We start from the raw sequence: 20,628 nt of genomic DNA on the forward strand, positions 1-20,628 counted from the left end.
TGGAAGTTCTTGCTCTCCGATTCACTCAGAGAGCGAGAACGTTTCGAACTGGCAGTGTTGTCGACGCAACGAAAGCAACAGAATTGCTATAATCAACCGGTTTTACTTAACGTTGCGTTGTGGCGATGACAACCCTGGCACACGCGCTGGAAAGAAGCCGCATTACGTGACACTAAATGTCGCCTGTTGGGCAAACGGCCAGTTTAGTGTGCTTTTGGCAGTGTTCCGATCGTGTAGAAACCATCAGCAGTTGTCAATCTCCTTTTTGCCACAGGTGGGTGTGTTCACTTTTCTTTTAGAGTGATGAGGGAGGGGAGGAAAGGCAGGCAAGCATATTTGGTCTCTAGTTGCTTACATAACACGATCTCTCAATTCCAGTTATCATGTCGCTTCGCATTGTATCGCAGTCCCTAGTGAACGCCTGGAGCCAGACTCTGGTGCGTGGAATGTCCACACAGGGCGGCTCCAAGAACATTGGCTTCGTCGGTCTGGGTAACATGGGCGGCCATATGGCCAGCAATCTGATCAAGGCTGGTCATAAGCTCCATGTGTTCGATATCTCGAAACCTGCCTGCGACAATCTGAAGGCAAAGGGCGCCACTGTCTACACAAAGACCTCGGAGCTGGCCAAGAACTCCGACTTTGTCATCACCATGCTGCCCAACAACGACATCGTCGATGCTTCGTACGAGGAGATGACCGCCGATGGCGTCAACAAGAACACCTTCTTCATTGACTCCTCCACCATTGATCCCACACTTGTGAAGTCGCTGCAGAAGCGCATTAGCGCCAAGGGTGCTCGCTTCATCGATGCTCCCGTCTCCGGCGGTGTTCCCGGCGCCGAACAGGCCACGTTGACCTTCATGGTCGGCGGCACTGAGGCTGAGTACAACACCGTCAAGGCTGTGCTCGAGTGCATGGGCAAGCGCATCACCCACTGCGGTGACTATGGCATGGGTCAGGCTGCCAAATTGGCCAACAACATGATGCTGGCCATCTCGATGATTGGTGTCTCTGAGGCCATGAATCTGGCCATGCGCCTGGGTCTGAATCCCAACACATTCGCTGAGATTATCAACTCGTCCACTGGCCGCTGCTGGGCCTCAGAGCTTTACAATCCCGTGCCCGGCGTGACTCCCACCGCACCAGCCAACCGCGACTACGCTGGCGGTTTCTCCACCGATCTGATCACCAAGGATTTGGGTCTGGCCTCCGGTGTGGCCACCTCCTCGAACACTCCCATTCCCATGGGCGCACTCGCTCATCAAATCTATCGCAACCTCAAGTCCAAGGGTCTGGGCAACAAGGACTTCTCCATTGTCTATGACTACATGAAGAACGACAAGAACTAAATAGCCTTTGTTTCTCTTGGCTATATTGGAAGGCTTCCACCCACCAGTTTTGCATTTATGGGGCTCCATTAAATTGTGGCTCTCGACTTTTTAGGGCTTCCCGTGTTACGATTTTGATTTGCATTTTCTATATGTACGTTCTATAGCGTTTGATTTAGTTGATCACAATGCTGATGTTATATTAAAAATTAATTCGTATTATCTGTTAATTGTTTTTATCTTTCGTTGCGGAAAAGTTTGTGATTGTGATTGCATAACCGTGGTGCTAATTAATCTAGGGTATAGAGAGACCTTGACTATGTTTCAAGTGGAACTATCTGGCTGATAAGCAAATTTAAAACAGCTGTCTCGATGACAGGTACCATTATGGGGGGGCGAATTTATGATCGGCAGGTATAGCGTAATTTCCAGCACGGGTCGAGAGCTTTCCATTCCAAATTGGAAGACCATGTGGAGTCAATTAGTAGCATAAAAAGCGTTTGCAAGTAAACAAAGACTTGAGCAAAACAAACAGCAATAAACATACAGAACGAATGCAATGTAAATTCAAAAGCTCTGCGTTTGAGAGCCACTGAAACTTAAAAAGAACCACAATGTAAGCACTATAGTTTACAGTTGACGAGTCACTGGGGAGCGCACACGTATAGTTGAAGAGTCAGTGAATGAAAGCTTTTGCGACTTGTGAGTTGTTGAGCGAAATCCAAAAATATTTGTATATTGTATTTTTGCTGTCATATTTTGAAAAATAACAAACTTAACTTACATGTATGTAGGTGCTAATAATTAATGTTAATTAATTAATTAATTAGATTTTGTTCCTTATGCATTTTTTTGTATTGTATATAAAAACTTTGTTGCGGGAGTATAAAATAGTTAGACTATCTAATTGTTTTGTCATGCATTTTCATCGGAGTTTCATTGGATCATGGCATCCTAAACATACACATGTAAGTAGTTTGTAGCATTATTATATTATAATTAGGACTTAGGTATTCGAAAATGTTTTGAACAATAAATATATATGTATGTATATATTAATAGTAGAGCTATATATCCATAAGGTTAATTGGTTTTTGGATAATTTGTAAGCATATAAAAAGCCTTAAATGATCGAGTGCAATGGATTTATAATTTAAATACATTCAGATCGTAGGGAACTTGTAAAGTAATGTAAATTTAAAGGTATCTGTGTTGGTATTTATGTATGTATGTATATAGTAAATGTAAGTAAATATTTTGGATAAGCCACATAGTACATCTAGTTGCAATTCTTTGAAAAATATCACAAATCGAAATATACAATAAATAATTAACCATTCTCGTTCGCATAAAGGAATTGCTCGGTTGTTCTTGTTGTTGTTGCTGGTAATTAGTAGTATTAGGTAGGTAGATTGTTAATTAAATACATTTAGATACAGATTCAAAAAGATAAGTTGAACTTTAGGTACGGTACACTCACAGGTTCTATAAGTATAAAGTACAATATTCTGTTCGATTCGCATTTTTGTTGTTGTTGTTGTTGTGTTTTATGTATTTACAAAATTTGTGAGTGTTGCTTTGTGTAAATAGTTTCATATTTTTGATTTTGTTGTTGTTTAGTTACTGCGATTAACAAACAAATTGATTCTGAAAATACTTGAGAGTTAAGCAAAAACTTTTGGTGCATAAACGTTGACGTTGCCATGGAACTTGCTCTTGTGCCTTACTTGTATCATTTCTAATTCATTTATCTAGATATCTATATTTATATACGCCATATTTATGGCTTGAATACACTAATCGCCTTGGCTCAGACTGAGGCTCTTGGCCTGGCCGAACTTGTGCTTCAGTTGATTTGTGTTGGCGCGGAAGCGTGTCGTCATCTGTTGCACCAGATGCTGTGGACCAGAAGATGCGCTGGACTGCAGCGACGCCATTGCCGCATCAGCGCTGGTTATAGACTATGATCCTTTGAGCTTCTTTTTAGGATTGTTGCGCGCTTGATCGGTGGGCGCCGACGGTGGCAGCTCCCTGAATTGATTCTATTGGCCAGAAAAGAATTTTGAAATTTGAGGGAAAATATAGGTTAAGATATTGCCTTAATTCTTATAATTTATTCACTTACAATTGCCTCATTGTCGGGCACACGCGATAGGAAGTCCAGCAGCTCGTTGTTCGGTATGGTGTTGGGTCGCAGAATGCGTCGGGAGAACTTCATGAAACCCCAGAAGAGCAGCAGCCAACGCAGCGGCACAAAATGCAGCACAAATATTGCACCCAGCAGCAGCACAACTGCCAGCCAGGTCAGTTCGGGGACGGAAAAGTTGAATGTGCTGGGGAGAAAATTATACAAATGAGCTCTGACAACATCTCGAATATAATCTGATTGAGCTTACTTGATGGTGCTCTCGGCTAGAGAGGCCAGGTAGCCAATGGTATTCTGTACGGTCTGGGAGACTTCTTGTATGGCCTGAAGACGCTCCTTAATTGACTTTTTCTCCTCCTTCTCTTTGTCATCGTCATCATCCTCATCATAATCGTAGTCATAGTGCCCAGCATTGGCATCTGTAGTGCCAGTGATGAGCCTGATCAACCACTTTCTGCAAGGGAATGATTTAGCAATATATTCCCTTTTTGGTTCAGAGCTAACTTACTTCAGTATGATGAGTAGAAGCACGAGGGGAACTGTCTCTAGATCGCCATAGACGCAGGCCACGATCCACAGCACAAAGGCAATGCTCGAACGCACAGGCGATTCCCACTCGAAGCAGCTTCTGTTAATGAAAGTAAGGTATTAATATTTGAAATATCTTCTCTTCTTTTACAATCCCTTACTGCACGTAGCGCGCAGCCTCCAAGATGTCCATGATGACCTCCTTGAGGCGATTGACATTGCGCAGAAATAGCTGACGCTTGAACTTTGCCTCCTGCTGGATCAATTTCTCCTCCTTGGGCTGCAAAGCACGACACACCGCGCGCACCTCGTTCCAGACCACTGTGAGTTCCAGCTGAATCTGTGGCGAGTTGCCCTTGGCACGCACACAGAGATTCTTATCCTTCAGAGTGTACCAACGCTTGACGCCACTCTTGATGCGCAGCAGGGGAATGACTAGTTTGCCCAGGAACTCGACACGATGATCGCGATCCTCATCGAAGACTGTAACCTCCAGCACCTGTGTGATATCCTTGACATTGCTGTGGAGCAGCAGAAGTTGAGTTATTTCCAAAGATACATAGAGACTTGTCACACTTACAAGGTGAAGATCTTGTTCCAGTTGGGCGTCAGCGTTTTGTATTCGGTTTGTGTCTGCAGTCGAGCATTCCCCAGCTCCAGGACACAGAATGGATCGGATTTTCCCCCGATATCCGCGGCAGCTAACCCTGTGGCGCCAAAAACCTTCACCGTGAGATGTCCGACATCCCGGAGATTCTGTAGACTGCGCAGAAAGCGATAGCGATCACGCAGCTGTTGCGTCTCACGCGGATCCTCCTTGAATGCCTTGAGGTCGCTGATGGTCTCTAGGGCTGTGGTGCCACTGATGGTAAGCATGAGAAACACCTCGCCGGAGCAATCCTCGAGAGGTTTCCAGATACCATGCGTATTCTCGCGCTGGAAGACGCTCAGATCGATGTTGGCCTTGCCAAAGAGCGTGTTGCGATTCCAGAGTGCCAGCTCCAGATTCTGATCCTCATCGAACAGATGCAAATCGAACTGTTCCAGCCAACGCTCCGTCCAGGAAGACTTTGTCTTGTATTTCTCGTTGCCCAGCCTAGAGCAAAACTCAATGCGATTAAGCTGCAATACTCTAATGCAAGTGGGTGGGGAAAACTCACCGAAACTTAAAGTGTGTGTCAATCAGCTTATTGCCATCCTCGGCCAGCGGCAGATCTTTGGCCTTGACCAAAAGTATTGTCACCACCGAGCTCCAGATTTGCGATTTCAAGCGCTTCGATGACTCAGCCAGTTTGGAATTGCGTTGAAAATGCTGTAAACAATATGTTGAAAATTATATTGTGTTGTAGAAAAGGCAATTGGAATTCATAATCGGAAACTATTGTTTGACCTCCTTAAGCTCCTCGCAGCCCAGCTCGAGCTGCTCACGTAGCTCGCTGTGCTGTTGGCGCAGTCGCTTGAGCAACATGCGCGGCCCAAACCGAATGGGACTAGGCCAATCCATAATCTTCACCACACAATACTTTACTTCACTTCTCTACACTTCAATTCGGTTAAGTTTATGTTGAATTGAGTTGAGTTCAGTTCAGTTCGATTGAAGTGCCTCACAATGACTGCAGTCAATTTGTTTGGCGTCGTCACACTTCCAATGTTTATACTTTACTCTTGATTCTATTTAAAATTGAGCATATTCCCTGGGGCATAGCACTTGCCACACGCAATATCAAAGAGTACAGCTCGTCTGTTCTCCCCTTAAGCAGTTCCCGTCTCAGTCTGCTCAGCGATAAGCTCGTTTCGCTGATAGCGAGCTAAACTCAAGAATTGGGACTGTGAGTAACTCGTGTGGATGGTAGAATGTCGATTGTGGATTGTGACTTGTGGATTCAAAGTAAATTTTCGTGTTATTCATTACCGCTCTGAGGTCTATGATTTTAATGACTGCGCATTGTTATTGAGGTACCCTGTAATGCTTGAGAAAGAATATGCCCACGAGCTGCTATGCTTTGTACAAACAGGGAAAATAAATTTTCAAGTATTCAAAATTAAATTGTATTTAAAGGTTTAACTTCAGTTCTTTAAATATGTTAGTTTTTTGTCTTCAGAGGTTTTGCTTACAGTATTTATTGTGCCGCAGAGTATCTGTTAGCCGAGCAGTCTTTATCTCACATTTTCGCTTTTTAACTCTTTTTTACACTTAAGAGTAACACCTCGAGCACACTAATGATTTCAATTTGAAATTTTTGTTATTATTGTTTTTTTTATCTAATTTTACTTCACAGTAAGATAACATTTTAAGTTAATGCCAAAGTATTTTAGACTTCTAGGCAGATCTTGAAAGTAGCCAATTTAACAAATACAATTTTTGTATTTTTATTATCAAGCCCTAACAAATGTTTTATTATTTAGATATCTTGAAGGCTACAGTAATAAAACAAAACGTAACAAACTTTTGGTACTTCTTAAAAAAATGTTGCTTAAATCCCATTGGAACAATACATTGTACCTAGAATTGTATTCTGTCTGAATGTAACATATCTTAATTAGTTGAAAGTCTAAATAAACATATGTTATATTTCCTCAAAGTTCATAATAAAACCATTAAAAATAAACCCAGTCTTCATATTACAGAGTATTAAAAACTTCGTCTATTTCATATTAAGCTTAATTTTATTAAAATATAAACAATAAAAAAATCATAATCATATTACAGTGTATTTCAAAAGTCGCCAACTTTTTCACAATATCTTTCCAAATTACATGGCAGAGTATATTATATTCGTTGCCCGGCAATTAACTCAGTCTATTTCAATGTTTTGTTTGCATTTTATTTCAGCGTATTTTCCCTTTGTCATCGTGGGTTTCGCTTCATAGTTGTTGTTGTTGTTGTCGTTATTTTTGTTGTGTTTAGCGTGATAGTTGTTTTTGTTATGTTTGTTACTGTTGTTGTTTTTGTTTAAGTTGAGCGATTTATACGTAATTGTAATGAGCGCTCAACGAGCTGCGATCAAAAGCTGTTGCCGCATTGCGAGGCAGCCGAAACAATAGCTGCCCCTTTTTTGTGGAGGGACTCAGACAACAGTTGCATGTGTGGCGCAGGTCGAGGTGAAGGTGGAGTTGCTGTGGTTGTTGCTGTTGTTAGTGCTGTGACTGTCACTGTAGCCAAAGGTGAGGAAGTTGCATGTTTGCTTTTGGCTTTGCGACGCTTAGTCAGCGAGATTTGCGAGCTAATTGACAGAATGACTTGATGTGTCATAAATAAAGTTCGTATAAATAGGAAAGACTAACAAGTACATTTATCCCAAAACGCGGGCAATTAGGAATGTCAGCCAAAAGCTGAAGCCGGAGCTGGAGCTTAACAATCGCTTATTGTGCCAAAGAAAAAAGGGAAAGGAAAAGGTCGCGTAGTCGGAAGTATCTGTTTGGCGTCTGCTGTGAATGTATCTGACATTTGACTTCCGCTTGCGTCTCGTCAATTCATCAGCGCTTAACAAATTGAACGCCAAATTCAATGTGGCATGGCCCCCTTTTCCCGTGTCCCGCCTCTTTGGCGTCAACTTACCATTTCCTTGTCCTCCTGACTGCGTGGCCACAGCGTCAGATTGATGAGTATCTCGCCCATGCCGAGGCCCGGCTCGCCGTTGTTCGTATCGCTCAGCTGCAGATTGATATCTTCCGCCTTGCCCAGCTCCAGTTGAGTGAGATCGATTTTCGCCGAGCCCATGAAATCATCCTGCAGTCCCCAATCGTAGTCAAAGACCTGCGGGAATTGATATTGGTATTTGGTTTTAGACATTGCCCAAAACGGAAATTGACTTCTGCTAACTGTTTGCATTTCCAACAGAGACTACAGCAATTTGCCAAATTGAAGGTTGCCTAACTTGTGTGTTGGCTAACAATAATGTTGCTTGTTTATGCCGATGCGGCAATGAATTTTCACATTTTGCTACGAGGTGTACATGATGCATTTTTAATTTACTATTTATTTATGAGTTTTTATTTATTTTAGATTAAGAAATGACTTTAAAACTTTTGTCTAGAAGTTTGGTAATAATTTTGTTTTAAGCTTGAGTGATTTAGTTCGAAACTCTTGTATAAATTTTGAGTTAACTTTGCGCAAACATAATTGGGCTTGAAAGTTATATCTTTTTTATTTAATTTTATGAGAGAAAAGTTCACAATAGATACTATGTAAACTATTCCTTTGCACCTCAAATTTGAATAAACTTTTAAATACAAATTCTTTAAATGCTTTTGCTAAAATAAATCGCATTTGACTGCATGTTACGAGTATAAGAATAGAAATCATATAATATCTGTACAGCAATTATATGGTTCTGTCCAGAATTTTTTACTCTAATTCGTGTAAATATTTCAATTTTATAGTCATCTTATTTCCATGTTTTGCAATGTGGGTCATTGCAGCTTGATCATTTATTTAAATTTAAAAATATTCTAATAAAATATTTATCCTTTGTACATTCTTATATTTCTATTTTGCTCATCATTTTTTATACATTTTTATTGTTATGCGATCTGTGGATGCTAAATAAAATCTGTATTTTGCTCGTTAATTTTGTTTGCTAATTTGAGGAGTTATTTCAAATTTATTCACAGCATAAAAGCCTAGCATGCGGCGCCCAAAACACATTTCAAACTTCTCCCCAATTGCAATTTGTGTCATTTATTTAATGTACTGTAAGTAAAAGCAATTCTCATTGAACTTCATGATGCCACACACAAGCTATGCATTTAATTTTTCAAAGCTGCTGTCAAAACTTTATTGCAACTAATCTGGCTTTAAGCTAACTCACAAATTTCGCTGAGCTCTTCTCTGGATTTCATTTTTGCTGTGCTCTGCACTTGCTTAATACAATATTCAAGTAATTTTATGCGCCACCCTCGGCAGCTACAGCTCACCTTGACAATAATCGGTTGAAACGGGTCCTCGACGGGCACAATGAAGACCTCGTCCCACACTGGATTGAGGTCGCGGTGTATTGTGCGCGACTTATGTAACAATCGTCCGCCCACTTTGAATTTGACATAAGGATCACTCAGTCCTGACAGGGACAGAGATAGAGAGATAGAGAGAAAGAGAGACTTGAGTGAGCATCACACAGAGCAGAGCTGACAGTTGACAGGTAAAAGAACCGAGGTTGGGAATATTTCCTTTGTGGCTTACCGTTCTTGTCCATGGCAACCAGGTCGCAGCCGGACTTGAGATGGACGCGCAGCTGAAAGAAGACGAATTGTCGTAATTGAGCCTCACGCTTGCGGCGCAGCTCATCGGCCTGCGCCAGTTGCAGTTGCAGTTAGTGGTGTTATCGGCATCGTTATCGTTATCGATAGTCGCCATAGTTGCATTTAGTACAGTTGCGTTGCGTGCGGTGGCAAATAACGAAAAAGAAGCGTAAAGAAATTTTCCGAAATTTCGTTTTAGTTTTTTGTGACTACGTAAAAATAAAGCATATTGCAATCCAATTTATGAAATGCAAACGATAAACAAACCAAAACGGAAAACGGAAACGAGAACAACAAGAACGGAAACAAAAACGAAAAAGAAGCGCTTGCATGGGACACTTACCTGCAGTGCATCCAACTGCTGTTGAGCGGATGCACTCGACGAGACCATGGCGACATGCCCATTGCCATTCTCGGGCTGCTCATCGATGCGACCCTCCATGGAGCCGCCAAAGCGTTGAATCACCTGCGCCATTTTCGCCGTGGCACGAAAGTCACGGGCCAGCGGCGAACCTCCAATTATGGTGGTGGCTCTGTGTCGCGGACTTTGGGTTACGGAGCTGCTCTCCGAACTGTAGTCGGCAGCATAGTCGGTGCTCTCCTCGAGAAAATCACTCGGTGACTTGCGTCCGATGCGATCTTTGCTCTTGGCGCGACTCCAGCGATGCCGCAGATTGTTGAAGAAGCCGTGCGTCTTCTGCAACACACCCGCACCACTTGCAACACTGCCCCCCGAGCCACCGGTGGCACCACTGCTGGCAATGCCACCGGCCAGCTGCTGCGATGCGGCGCTTTTGGCGCGTTTCGGTGATATGTGCGGCGATTCGTTGCTGTGGCAATCGTGACCATTCAATTCGGATGCGGATTTGCTGAGATGCTTGCCCAGGCGCTGCTGCAACTGCGGCGAACCCTGTGGCGAGATGCCTACCCCACTCGGTGGCGAGGCGTTGGCGCTGACATCAATGCTGCCACCGGCTGCCAATCGGCTGCTGCTGCTGCAAGGTCGCTCCTCGCGCTCCACGTAGTGAATGCGTGCTGCAAGAGGGAAGGGAAAGAGAGAGAGAGATAGAGAGGAGTGGCTTTTAGTGTTTTGATATGTGTGGCACGCAATTGGCGTGGCAACTCAATAATCGATTTAACAGTTTTGCGATCGACTCTGCACGCCGCATGACATCACTTGCCCCCCAGCAGCAGCAGTACCTGCAACGACTGGAAAGATTTTGTTGATTCTGTGGCACAGCGCGAATGTGGCATGCCTCTTAGTTGGCTTTGTTTGCATCGCTATCAAGGCGCGGCATCAATAATTCAACACTTGCACACAAGTAGTCGTAGTACACAGTAGTGCAATAACACACCGCCCCCCACTTTAATTTGCCGTTTGCAAACTTGATTTACACTTGCACTGGGGATGCTGCCACAATTTTTGCATAAGCACACACAAAGAAAAACAAAAAGAAAATCAAAATATTCGCAAAGCGTGCCGAGGCAAAGTTTTTGCGAGTTGCGCGAGACGCGAACTGCACAGCAGCAGCGCTCCTAAAAGACTGCTACAGTTTTTGTGTGTTTTGTGTGAGCGGCCGAAGCGAAAGCAAAGCAAAGCAGAGTAAAGCCAACGCGTGTGTTGTTGTTGTTGTTGTTGTTAGCGCCATCTATAGGTCATGCTCGGCAACATTCATACACTCGCCTCTTAGATTGTAATACTTTCAAGTGGCGAACTGTGGGTGAGTTGTTTGGCATTGAACAAGAAGCACAAGACATGCCCCACTCTCTCAGTGTATGTATGTGTGTGTGCGAGCATGTGTTAATACAACTGTGGGCGTTGCGGGGGGGCGTTGTGGCATTATTGCGGCGTTTGCTGCTGCATTATTAATGTCTGATGTGGCGATGCTGCAACACAAATTGGAAAGCGCCACCAGCTGCCATCATAAAATGCAAATGCGGACAGACATACACACACACACACACACACACATAGAACTCGTGCATAAGCTTTACGCACTCGAAAAAGCTTTGACTGCCTTCGGCGGTTTTTTGTTATGAATGAAAATCATTTTAAATTTCTGTTGTTGTTTTCCTTTCATACATATTTTTTGGCAAGCCGAAAGGACAAGCAAAGGACAGCGGCGCATTCACTTGTATTTTACATAAGCGCTGAAAACCACTTTGCCAAGGACTTCATTTAATCATATTTAAGGCTGTGGCCCAACACAAGCATTTCTTTTTTTAATTAATTTAATGCAATTTCTGTAGGTGCGCTCGAAATTAGCGTGTACTTATTGTGATGATTACAAGGCGCGCCTCGCCTTGCCTGCCCTCTGCCCTCGCCTAACCTGCGGTCTCTGCCCCCGCGGTTAAAGTGCTCCCACATGACTTGACTCCCTGGGGAGTTGTTGTCCTGGTGTCTTGATGTCTTGGTGTTGAGCATTTAAATAGCATAAATATTCTATTAGTCGACAATTTGACAGAGCTTTTGTTATTTCATCGTGACGTTCACGCAAACACATGTCCGCATATTTACGACACCAGTGTAAATAGTTTATGCAAAATGTGCTGCATAATTTAGGGCGCACAATTTAATGACACCCTGTTGTTTATGTTGCTGTGGCATGGGAGCAAAAACCGCTTATGGAATGCAAAAAAATAGGTCAATGTGAGGGATGGAGAAACGTTTTGAAGTTGCTGAGTGATATCGATAACGATAATTATGTTAAATACTATCGAAAATATAATTTTAAAATAATTTCGCTGTTTAAATTGTATTGATATTGTATTGATATGTGTATTACATTTCATAGTAATAAAAAAAAGATATTTAATGAATTATTCTATTTTCTCATAAAGTGTTCAATAAATAATCCAAATTGAAAGCTATTTAAGAGGGTAACTTTCATTCATTTAATCTTTCTGAATGATATCGATAACGATAATTATGCTGATTACTATTGATAGTAGAAATATGAACTTTTTTCTTTATTGTTCACAATTGAAATTGTATTGATATTTCTTAGCTCAAAAAAAAGTATATCATGCGTTAATATATTTCAAGCTAAGTAGAAACGGCTAAATTGGTCTGCTCCATTTTCTCGTAAAGTCTTCTATAATTAATTGAAATTCTAAGCTATTTTACAGGATAACTTTCATTCCTACAACTTAAAATTCATCCTCATGCTGCCGTTAAAAGTAGCTTTTGACTGCAATTAGCCAACTTTGTACATTCCACAGCCAAAGTTTTGCGTCGTGATTCGTGAATCGTTGTTAAAACTTTACAGTACTAGCAAAAAGTTTTCGATTAACACACATACGCAACGTTGTCCAAACAAGAAGCGGGAAATATACGAAGGAAATGCCAAACGATTCGATAAATGGCGAATGGCAAATGACAGCGAATGGCGAAAAGGAAAAGCTGACTAACAGGCGTCTGGCGACTTTATGACTGGCAACATTTTGCTCCATTTAATGACTGCGTACGTATGACATTTTATTTGATTTGGTACATAAATGAAATTGCCATTAGCATTTTATTGCCCCATGACCCCGAAGTGCGTGCAACGTGCATGGCGAGGAGGGAGGAGGGAGAAGGGGAAAAGTACATTACATCGGAGTATATCTAAATCGAAAATTGTCAAAGCAATCAAGTAATGCAAGAGCAATGGCACTCAATGTCAATCCACATGCCACATACCACATGCCCAATGCCCCTTTGCCCCGCATCAATTATGAATATGCAATAAGCGAGTATGCCCCTTTTTATTTCGATATATTTATTAATATCAGCCATATACACACATATAGATTGTTGGGTTTTCAGTGTTAGTTTAGCCAATAAATCAAGCTCGAGGTCAATAATCAATTATTAAAACAGCTGATACTCGTGTGTGGCAAGTGCCACAGCCTGTAGCAGCTTGTGAAAGTGTGTGTGTGGCAAGTTCGACATTTTCTTATATTTGTTTGTTTTCATTTTGTGTTTTTTGTTTTCATTACATGTCGCTCACCTGTTGAGGCCAATGTCGCCGACAATGTTTTGTCGACATTTTGTGCTATTTTCTCTAGTTCAATGTGCTCTTCCTACACCCATTTCTTTGCCCCTTTTGTTGTTATGTTCGGTTTCTATTGTGCGCTTTTTGCTTCTGGCTGTCGACTGTTACCGCTCTTTGCTCTTTAACGTGTTTTTTTGCTTGTTTATTGTTGCTGTTGCCCGGCAGCAAAAGCAGCGATTGCTGACGTCACTGTTGTTTGGCTCTCTGATTGTTGTTGGCCCAAAACAGTGACTGGCCAACAACTGGCGTCATGCGGCTGTCTAGCAACGCACAGCGCCCGTTGTGAAGCAAGTTAACATTTGCTTTTATTGCTATGCATACCCTGTATTCCCCCCCCAAAACAAAAATGGGGAATACATACAATTGGGAATTGAGAAATGTTTTGTGACAAATGGAATGTAATTTCAAGCGCAAGCACACACACAGAATTTCAAAAGTTTTCTATGCTTTCGTATTCCCTGTTCGAGTTAAAGTCCGAATTAATGGATATCTCATGCTCACACTGTGTCTTTGTGGCAATCTAACTCGCTATTGTTATGGTTGTTCCAGTTCTTGTTATTGGTATTTTAATTCCCATGTTTCGCCAACACGCAAACCTTTATCAGAGAGAAACACACCGAGACATTTATAAACTCGAATTTCAATAGAGAAATATTTTTAAGCTGTTTGCGGTGTGAATCAAATAATTCTCAACTGCTTCGCAAATGATGTTATAAAGCAACACACAATAAAGAGCTCTCTATTCAGTGAGACAGACACACAAACACGAAATTGCTAAGCAATTTGTTAAACAATTTGAAATCCCATTCAGCTGCTTGCCATATGGAAGGGAGACGTTGGCTATTCATATTTATGATGCCAGCACATAAGAAATTAACACATTTCTTGGGGCATGTACGAAATACTTTTTTAAACTTTGTTTTTTTGGACAGATAGCACAAACAATATACAGCTGAGAAAAGTTGCAAAGTTGTTGTACAGCTCGGCTCATCTCAGCTCAGCTGGCAGTTTCTTTCCACTTTCCACTTGCCACTTTTCCTTTCTGGCTGTCAAGTGCTGCGTAAATGATTTTTGCTTCTGCTCTGTCGACTTTTGAATTATTCATAGCAAATTACTTCATGGTTCTCGTAAAAAGAAAATGCGATCCCCTTTCAAAGCGAAACACTTTACTCTTCTTGTTTACGCAGCTCACGCAAACTCACTCTGCACAAAATCAATTATGCAGAAATTGTCGAAAATTTAGTCACACACACTTTTTGTATGTGACAGCTGTGGCAGCCTCTGAGAGTGCATAAGAGTTGCAATATTGAGTTTGCCATGCTGCTCTGGGGCGTGTCAACGCGTGCAAAGGCCAATTAAATAGCAAACTATGATGCCACACACACACATACACACACAACAGTGTGTACGCTTCGTATACGTAATATGAGTTGAGCGAGCATCTCTGTTCTGGCTCAATGAGCAACTATTCAGCCGGCAATTGAACTGGTCGAGCTTCTATTCTAACGCCAAGAGAGACAAAAGCCAGTCGGATAAATCAATTTTTTAAATACTGCGTCTTAGTCGAAAACTTGATTTGGTAGTGCAAATTATTTAAAAATAGCCACAGAACTGGATTTCCATGCGAAATGCTTTCATTCGACCTTGGTACTAAATAATACGTACAATAAAACTTGCAAGGCATTATTAAAGCTATTGTGGTTGTTGAATTCAACCCGATAAACAGTGGTTGAATGCGTATTTTTATGCTAATTACCCAAATTTAAAATTAAATAATAATAACTTTGATTGTGGTTTCACATAATGCTAAAGCTTAAATTTGATTCATGTTAAAAAACAAAAACTAAAAAAAAACTTAACCAAAGTATTAAGAAAACAACAATTTTAAAACACATTATGTTTTATGGTAAATAATATATTAAATACTCTGTAAGCTGCTTTATAAATATTCTCTTATAGAAAAACACTTTATGACAAAATATTGAAGTTCTCTTCATCCTCATGACCTAAATTAACTTTATTTAATAGTAGAACTAAATTTCCATATATTTTAAAACACATTATGTTGTATGGTAAATACTATATTAAATACTGAAAAGTTCTGTAAGCTGCTTTATAAATATTTTCTTATAGAAAAACACTTTATGACTAACATTGACCTTAAATATTGAAGTTCTCTTCATCCTCATGACCTAAATAAACTTTATTCAAAAGTAGAACTAAATTTCCATATAAACAACATTCGAAATATTTGTGGAAACGTTTAAATGCCAGTGTTTGCGTATTAAAAATGCAAAAGTAGAAGAAGAATAAATAATATTTTGAGATTGTGATAATACGATATGCAAAATAGCTTAGGAAAATAACTCAGTATACCAAAGTTTTACATAAAACGGAATTTGATTGCAACTAGAATAGAGGTAGCCTGAAAAAAATAAGGAAAGTAAAACGGAGAAATATCAGCTATCCATTTTCTTAAAATATACCGAAAATATACAAAAGGCTGTATTTGGAATATTGATATAGAACCATATATTTTAAATATGCCGCAAATATTCTTAAATATACCAAAGGCTAGTATGTTAGCAATCTAAATATACCATAGATTAAAAACTAAGCAAAGTTAAAAAGACCGTTTTTTTTTTGTAAATATCAAATGCAGAAAAACTCTGTAAAGTGGCTCTATTCATGCATAAACAATAATTGAAGAAATTTCTATGACGCTTTTCTCACTCATTAACTAAATTAGCTTCTGTTAATAGCATAAATAAATTTAACTCAAAACGTTATAGCCCTACTGTTAAGCATGCGATGTTTATTTAATTAGAAGGCGAGGCGACCTAATGATATCCGGCAATTTCAGTTGCAGTTTCCCTTAAGTGTAAATAAGTTCGAAAGCACATTAAAGCTATAAGCCAGCCTTATTGCATGCATTAAATATGTGTGCGCAATGTGAATGAATATGATAAGCTGAGCTAAATAAGCTCATGTTTTATGGATTTCGTTTGCTTTAATCAGTAGTCGACAATGTCCTTCGTTCACATTGTGGACATTAACCGCAAACCATGTCATAAAAAATGCAAACACAACACTGAGAGCATTACTCTCTGTGCTCGTTGTTGCAACATTTGCTGCTGGTCAATTGCAAGAGTTAATTAACTTTGGCCGCAAAATCTCTGCAACACCCTCTAAAATGGCAGCTCTCGCGTGTTTGAGCCGAAAATCCATTTGAGGCTCAAGGCTCTCAGCATTAATGGCTTAATTAGGTGTGAGAGGTCAGGATAATAGCAGCAGCGACTTGAAAGGATTGCCAACGAACGAACAACGAAGCCTTGACCATGAGTGTCAGTCAGCGACACTTGATGGAGTACTTTATGGCTTTGTGGGTGGTGTGAAATGGAGAGGGTCATAAGTGAACGCATGTGGCAAGTGGCAAGTAGAAAGTAGCAAGAAAGTGACAGAAAACTGGGGCAAAGGGTTGACTCGCATTTTAATTAACTCTTTGCCGCACTTTGCGGCAAGTAATTAAAAGTTTGTAACCAAAACAACTGACAAAACTTGCAAAAAGCGGGTGTTGCACAAACTCAAAAATGAATATTCATTTCTCTTGGCGATGGCCACAAATGTCAACTGATATATCCCCTGACTTTTCAACCTTAAACTGTGTGTGTGGCATTTACCTGCTGCCTCTAAATTGATCAGCTATAATGAGATTACGATTCTGGCGGCATCTGCGAATTTTAGATTTGTCATGCAGCCAATTTACGAATGGGCGGCAATTTCAATCAACTCAGTTCGAGCAGAGCTGCTTGTGGCATGCTGCGCGACATAAACAGCGGGGCAACATCACACAGACATCAGACGATGCCTCAAGGCCACCGACGGAGACACAAGCTCTAGTCTCATCCCTCTGCTCCCCCCCGCCAAGAGGTTGACAAGTCAAATGGGTGCATAAATAGTCAAAATACCAAAAACGAAAAAAAAAAGAAAGCATGACATCAAACTAATGCCACAATTTATCTGCTTGCCCTGGCATATGCGGCAAATAGTCCCCAAGCCAATAATTAACAAGCGAATATGCTGCTTGCTAGACTCCACAGATACCCTGCAATTAATTTACTTGTTGCCTGTTGCATAGATTTTGCATTTAGGTTCGAAAACTCCTCATTAAGAATGTCGCATTTGGGCTGGGTATATTTTATAACAAGTCATTTGGCACGCGACATCTTTGAGTACTTTGCCGCAGACAGAGTGGGACGAGGGAGGGGGAGTGGCAAGGGGAGGGAGTGGGGGGTAGCTAAGTGTTGCAGCGGCTTGTACTTGTTCTTCAACTCGTACATTAGCCAGAGCGAATGACCGCCATGTGAGTAAAATGTGTATATGTCTGTGTGTTGGTGTGTATAAGAGGAGCAGCATAAATGCTGTTGCGTGTAGCCTATGTATTAGTATGTGTGCCACTGTGCCAGTGTGTATGTGTGTGTGAAGCGGAAGCGCAGCGGCATGCAAAGGTGCCATAACCCCTTGACGAATAACATCCGTAGAACCGTGCGTGGAATCGCCAGAGCGAACAACCCGTTGCCGATATGGCGCCAAAAAAAACGCGAAGGCAGCTTCAATAATATGCGAAGGTAAAGAAGAGAAGGATAAATGCAAATAAGGAATGACTGGCAAGGAATTCTATTATTTGGGAACGAACATTTAATTTTCTTAAAATTCAATTTGTATAATAACAATTTTAGTTCTTATACCCGCTTAAAAATGTATTGAAAGAAATAATATTATTTCGGCAAAAACCGACTCCAGCTGTTGGGGGTTATTTAAAACAAGTAAGAAAGCTACAGTCGAGTGTGCTCGACTGTGAGATACCCGCTACCCATTTTGAATGAAAGCAAAATATTGCGCTATTATTTTCAAAATATAACAAAATACTACAAAATACTAAAAATATACTAAGTGGTATATTTGGTATATCGATATAGTACCGCATTCAAAATATACCGTAGACGGAACAATATACCAGATTGTCAGCCAAAGCAAGTAAGAGCCCTAGTAAGTAGGCGTTTTTGCCCATACAAAAGTATTTCTTTAATAACTTCGACAATTTTTATCTGATCGCAACCAAATTTTCAGGAATCATAACTAGTACTATAGTTGTTATTGTATATACCAAAACTCGTAACTCTAGCTTTAAAATTACGCTTGTTATTCGATTTTTTTTTATTTGCGGAGGCGGAAGTGGGCGTGGCAAAAATTTGAAACAAACTTGATCTGCGTGCAAACATAACAAATGCTGTCGAAGAAAAAATATAGCTCTATCTCTTATAGTCTCTGAGATCTAGGTGTTCATACGGACAGACGGACAGACGGACGGACACACAGACGGACAGACACACAGACGGACAGACGGACAGACGGACATGGCTATCAAGAATATATATACCTTATAGGGTCGGAGATGCCTCCTTCTACCTGTTACATACATTTCCTGCCGGCACAAAGTTATAATACCCTTCTACCCTATGGGTAGCGGGTATAAAAAATAAAATAAGACAGAAAATTTAGTATATTTTGTGTTTGTATATATTATAATATTTTGTATAGTAGTATATCAATATACAAAATATAGTTTTTAGTATTCTTATGTGGTATATGCATATAAAACCTACGGCAGCTGTTAGCTCTATGTGGTTAGGAAGACTATCTGTTATATTTTGTATTCAATGGTATTTTATGATCCTAGTATTAAATCGATATACCGAATATTGCTTTAAGTCTATTTTTCCATTTTGTCGGCTTATAAAATTGGTATAATTTAATTCCGGTTATTCACCGTCCTTGCTTAAAGCAGATATCGGGTATTCCACAGTCGATCATATTAGACTATTGTACTTGTTTATGCTTACTATGAGTACTTGAAAAAGTGATCAACTAAAAACTATTAATTAGAAAGATAGACAAAGTGCAAAAAAAAAGCAATTAAGCAATTCCCAAACTCAATAACAAAATCAGTGCACTCAACCCTTGAAAGTTGCCTAGCCATTTGCGAAACTCTTCGAGTCATCCACGTGCAACAAATTTATGCGCCAACTAATTTGTACTCGCATATGCACGAGAGTAAGTCGTATGTAAAAATAGCCCACTGAAATGATGGCACACTCAAGTGGGGCTCAGCCAGCAAAGCGTAGCGCAGAGCTGACACACAGGTGAGGCCGTCACAGGTGAGGCAAGTCAAGTGTTACCCGGCTGGGGCCAAAAGGATAACGGATTACGCAGCGCCTAAAAGCTGCTTAAAAATACGCAGAGCAGAGCAGAGAACTTAACTGAGTAGAGCAGCTGTTGGCAGCATCCTATTTGGGGAGAGTGTTACACCGTAATAGCTGAACCCGTTACAGCTCTTTTTATAGAGTGGGTCGCAGGTCGCAGTTCGCATTTCGCTTATCAATTTTTTGAAAACGGAAACAATATTCCTAGCAAATGTTGATGTGTGTGCTCGTGTGTGTGTGTTTTTGAGTAGCTCATTACTTACGCATATTTGTAGCTGTAGGTATTGTTAGTGTGTGCGTGCGTGTGTGTGCGTGTAGGTGACACGCGAGCCAACACCAATACCACTACAGTTGTAACTACAGTTTTGGAGGCATGTGCTGCGATATCAATGTGCCCGCTCAGTTGGCAGCCTGCCTGTTCGTTTGCCACTGATTACATCGACACGGGCGCATTTTGGGCTTTTGTTTTTCCTGTCTTCCTCTGCTGCGCGACCTCCTGCTGTTCCTGCTGCTGTTGCTGTTTCTCTCCCACTCCAAATTCCGACTACAACTTTTTATATTTTTGCTTTTCGCTTTTGACTGTATGATTTTTATACCAGCCTCACAACATTGCCCACAAATTGCTGGGGCATGAACACACACACATTCACATACACTCTCTCACACTTCACCACACTTGCAATGAAATGCAATGGCAGCCTTGCTGCCTGCCCCGTTTGCTGCAGCACGCGAGATGAATGGCGATTTGGCTCTGCGTAAGTTTCCTGTACGCGCTTTCGCTTCACTTCGATTCGCTTTGCGTCGTCTTCGTCGCGTCGCGTTGCGTCGCGTCGTCTCGCTTCGCTTCTTTTCGCCGCGTTGCTGCGTCCGCCAACGTGGAGAGTTTTTGCGCAACTGAAACTGTTTTTTCGTTGAGAGCTTTTCTGTGCTGCTCGCACAAGTTGAAAGCTCTCTGGGCATGGTATTTGTATATGTGTCTTTGTGTGTGAGTATGGTTTGAGAGCAGCAGCGCAGCGGCAATTGAGTGGTTGCTGCCGAAAAGCCTTGAGTGACTTGGCTGTGGGCGGCTCCTGTTAACAGGA

General features: G+C 41.1%; 2 protein-coding genes across 4 annotated transcripts; one reads left to right on the forward strand and one right to left on the reverse strand.

The window, feature by feature from the left end:
• Nucleotides 1-141: 141 nt before the first annotated feature.
• Nucleotides 142-1,553, forward strand: LOC132789775 (probable 3-hydroxyisobutyrate dehydrogenase, mitochondrial). Its single transcript, XM_060798033.1, has 2 exons — nucleotides 142-274; nucleotides 379-1,553. The coding sequence occupies exon 2, from the start codon at nucleotides 384-386 to the stop codon at nucleotides 1,350-1,352; it is 969 nt and encodes a 322-aa protein (XP_060654016.1). The 5' UTR covers nucleotides 142-274; nucleotides 379-383; the 3' UTR covers nucleotides 1,353-1,553.
• A 502-nt stretch (nucleotides 1,554-2,055) lies between these two features.
• Nucleotides 2,056-10,733, reverse strand: LOC132789774 (multiple C2 and transmembrane domain-containing protein). Of its 3 annotated transcripts, none has more exons than XM_060798031.1 (12): nucleotides 10,447-10,733; nucleotides 9,590-10,281; nucleotides 9,188-9,239; nucleotides 8,923-9,065; nucleotides 7,565-7,762; nucleotides 5,166-5,317; nucleotides 4,586-5,101; nucleotides 4,167-4,526; nucleotides 3,986-4,105; nucleotides 3,728-3,931; nucleotides 3,457-3,664; nucleotides 2,056-3,373 (listed from the first exon to the last, which is right to left on the reverse strand). In XM_060798031.1, exons 1-12 carry the CDS (start codon nucleotides 10,523-10,525, stop codon nucleotides 3,293-3,295), a joined length of 2,805 nt encoding a protein of 934 aa, XP_060654014.1. In that variant the 5' UTR covers nucleotides 10,526-10,733; the 3' UTR covers nucleotides 2,056-3,292. The 3 variants fall into 3 exon arrangements, with proteins under 3 accessions (XP_060654014.1, XP_060654013.1, XP_060654015.1); XM_060798030.1 differs by having other exon boundaries at nucleotides 9,188-9,296; nucleotides 10,447-10,732; XM_060798032.1 differs by lacking the exons at nucleotides 7,565-7,762; nucleotides 8,923-9,065; nucleotides 9,188-9,239; nucleotides 9,590-10,281; nucleotides 10,447-10,733 and adding an exon at nucleotides 5,396-5,640 and having other exon boundaries at nucleotides 2,058-3,373.
• Nucleotides 10,734-20,628: the final 9,895 nt, after the last annotated feature.

Source organism: Drosophila nasuta, chromosome 3, assembly GCF_023558535.2.
Source record: "Drosophila nasuta strain 15112-1781.00 chromosome 3, ASM2355853v1, whole genome shotgun sequence".
In the NCBI taxonomy this organism is placed as follows: Eukaryota; Metazoa; Arthropoda; class Insecta; order Diptera; family Drosophilidae; genus Drosophila; species Drosophila nasuta.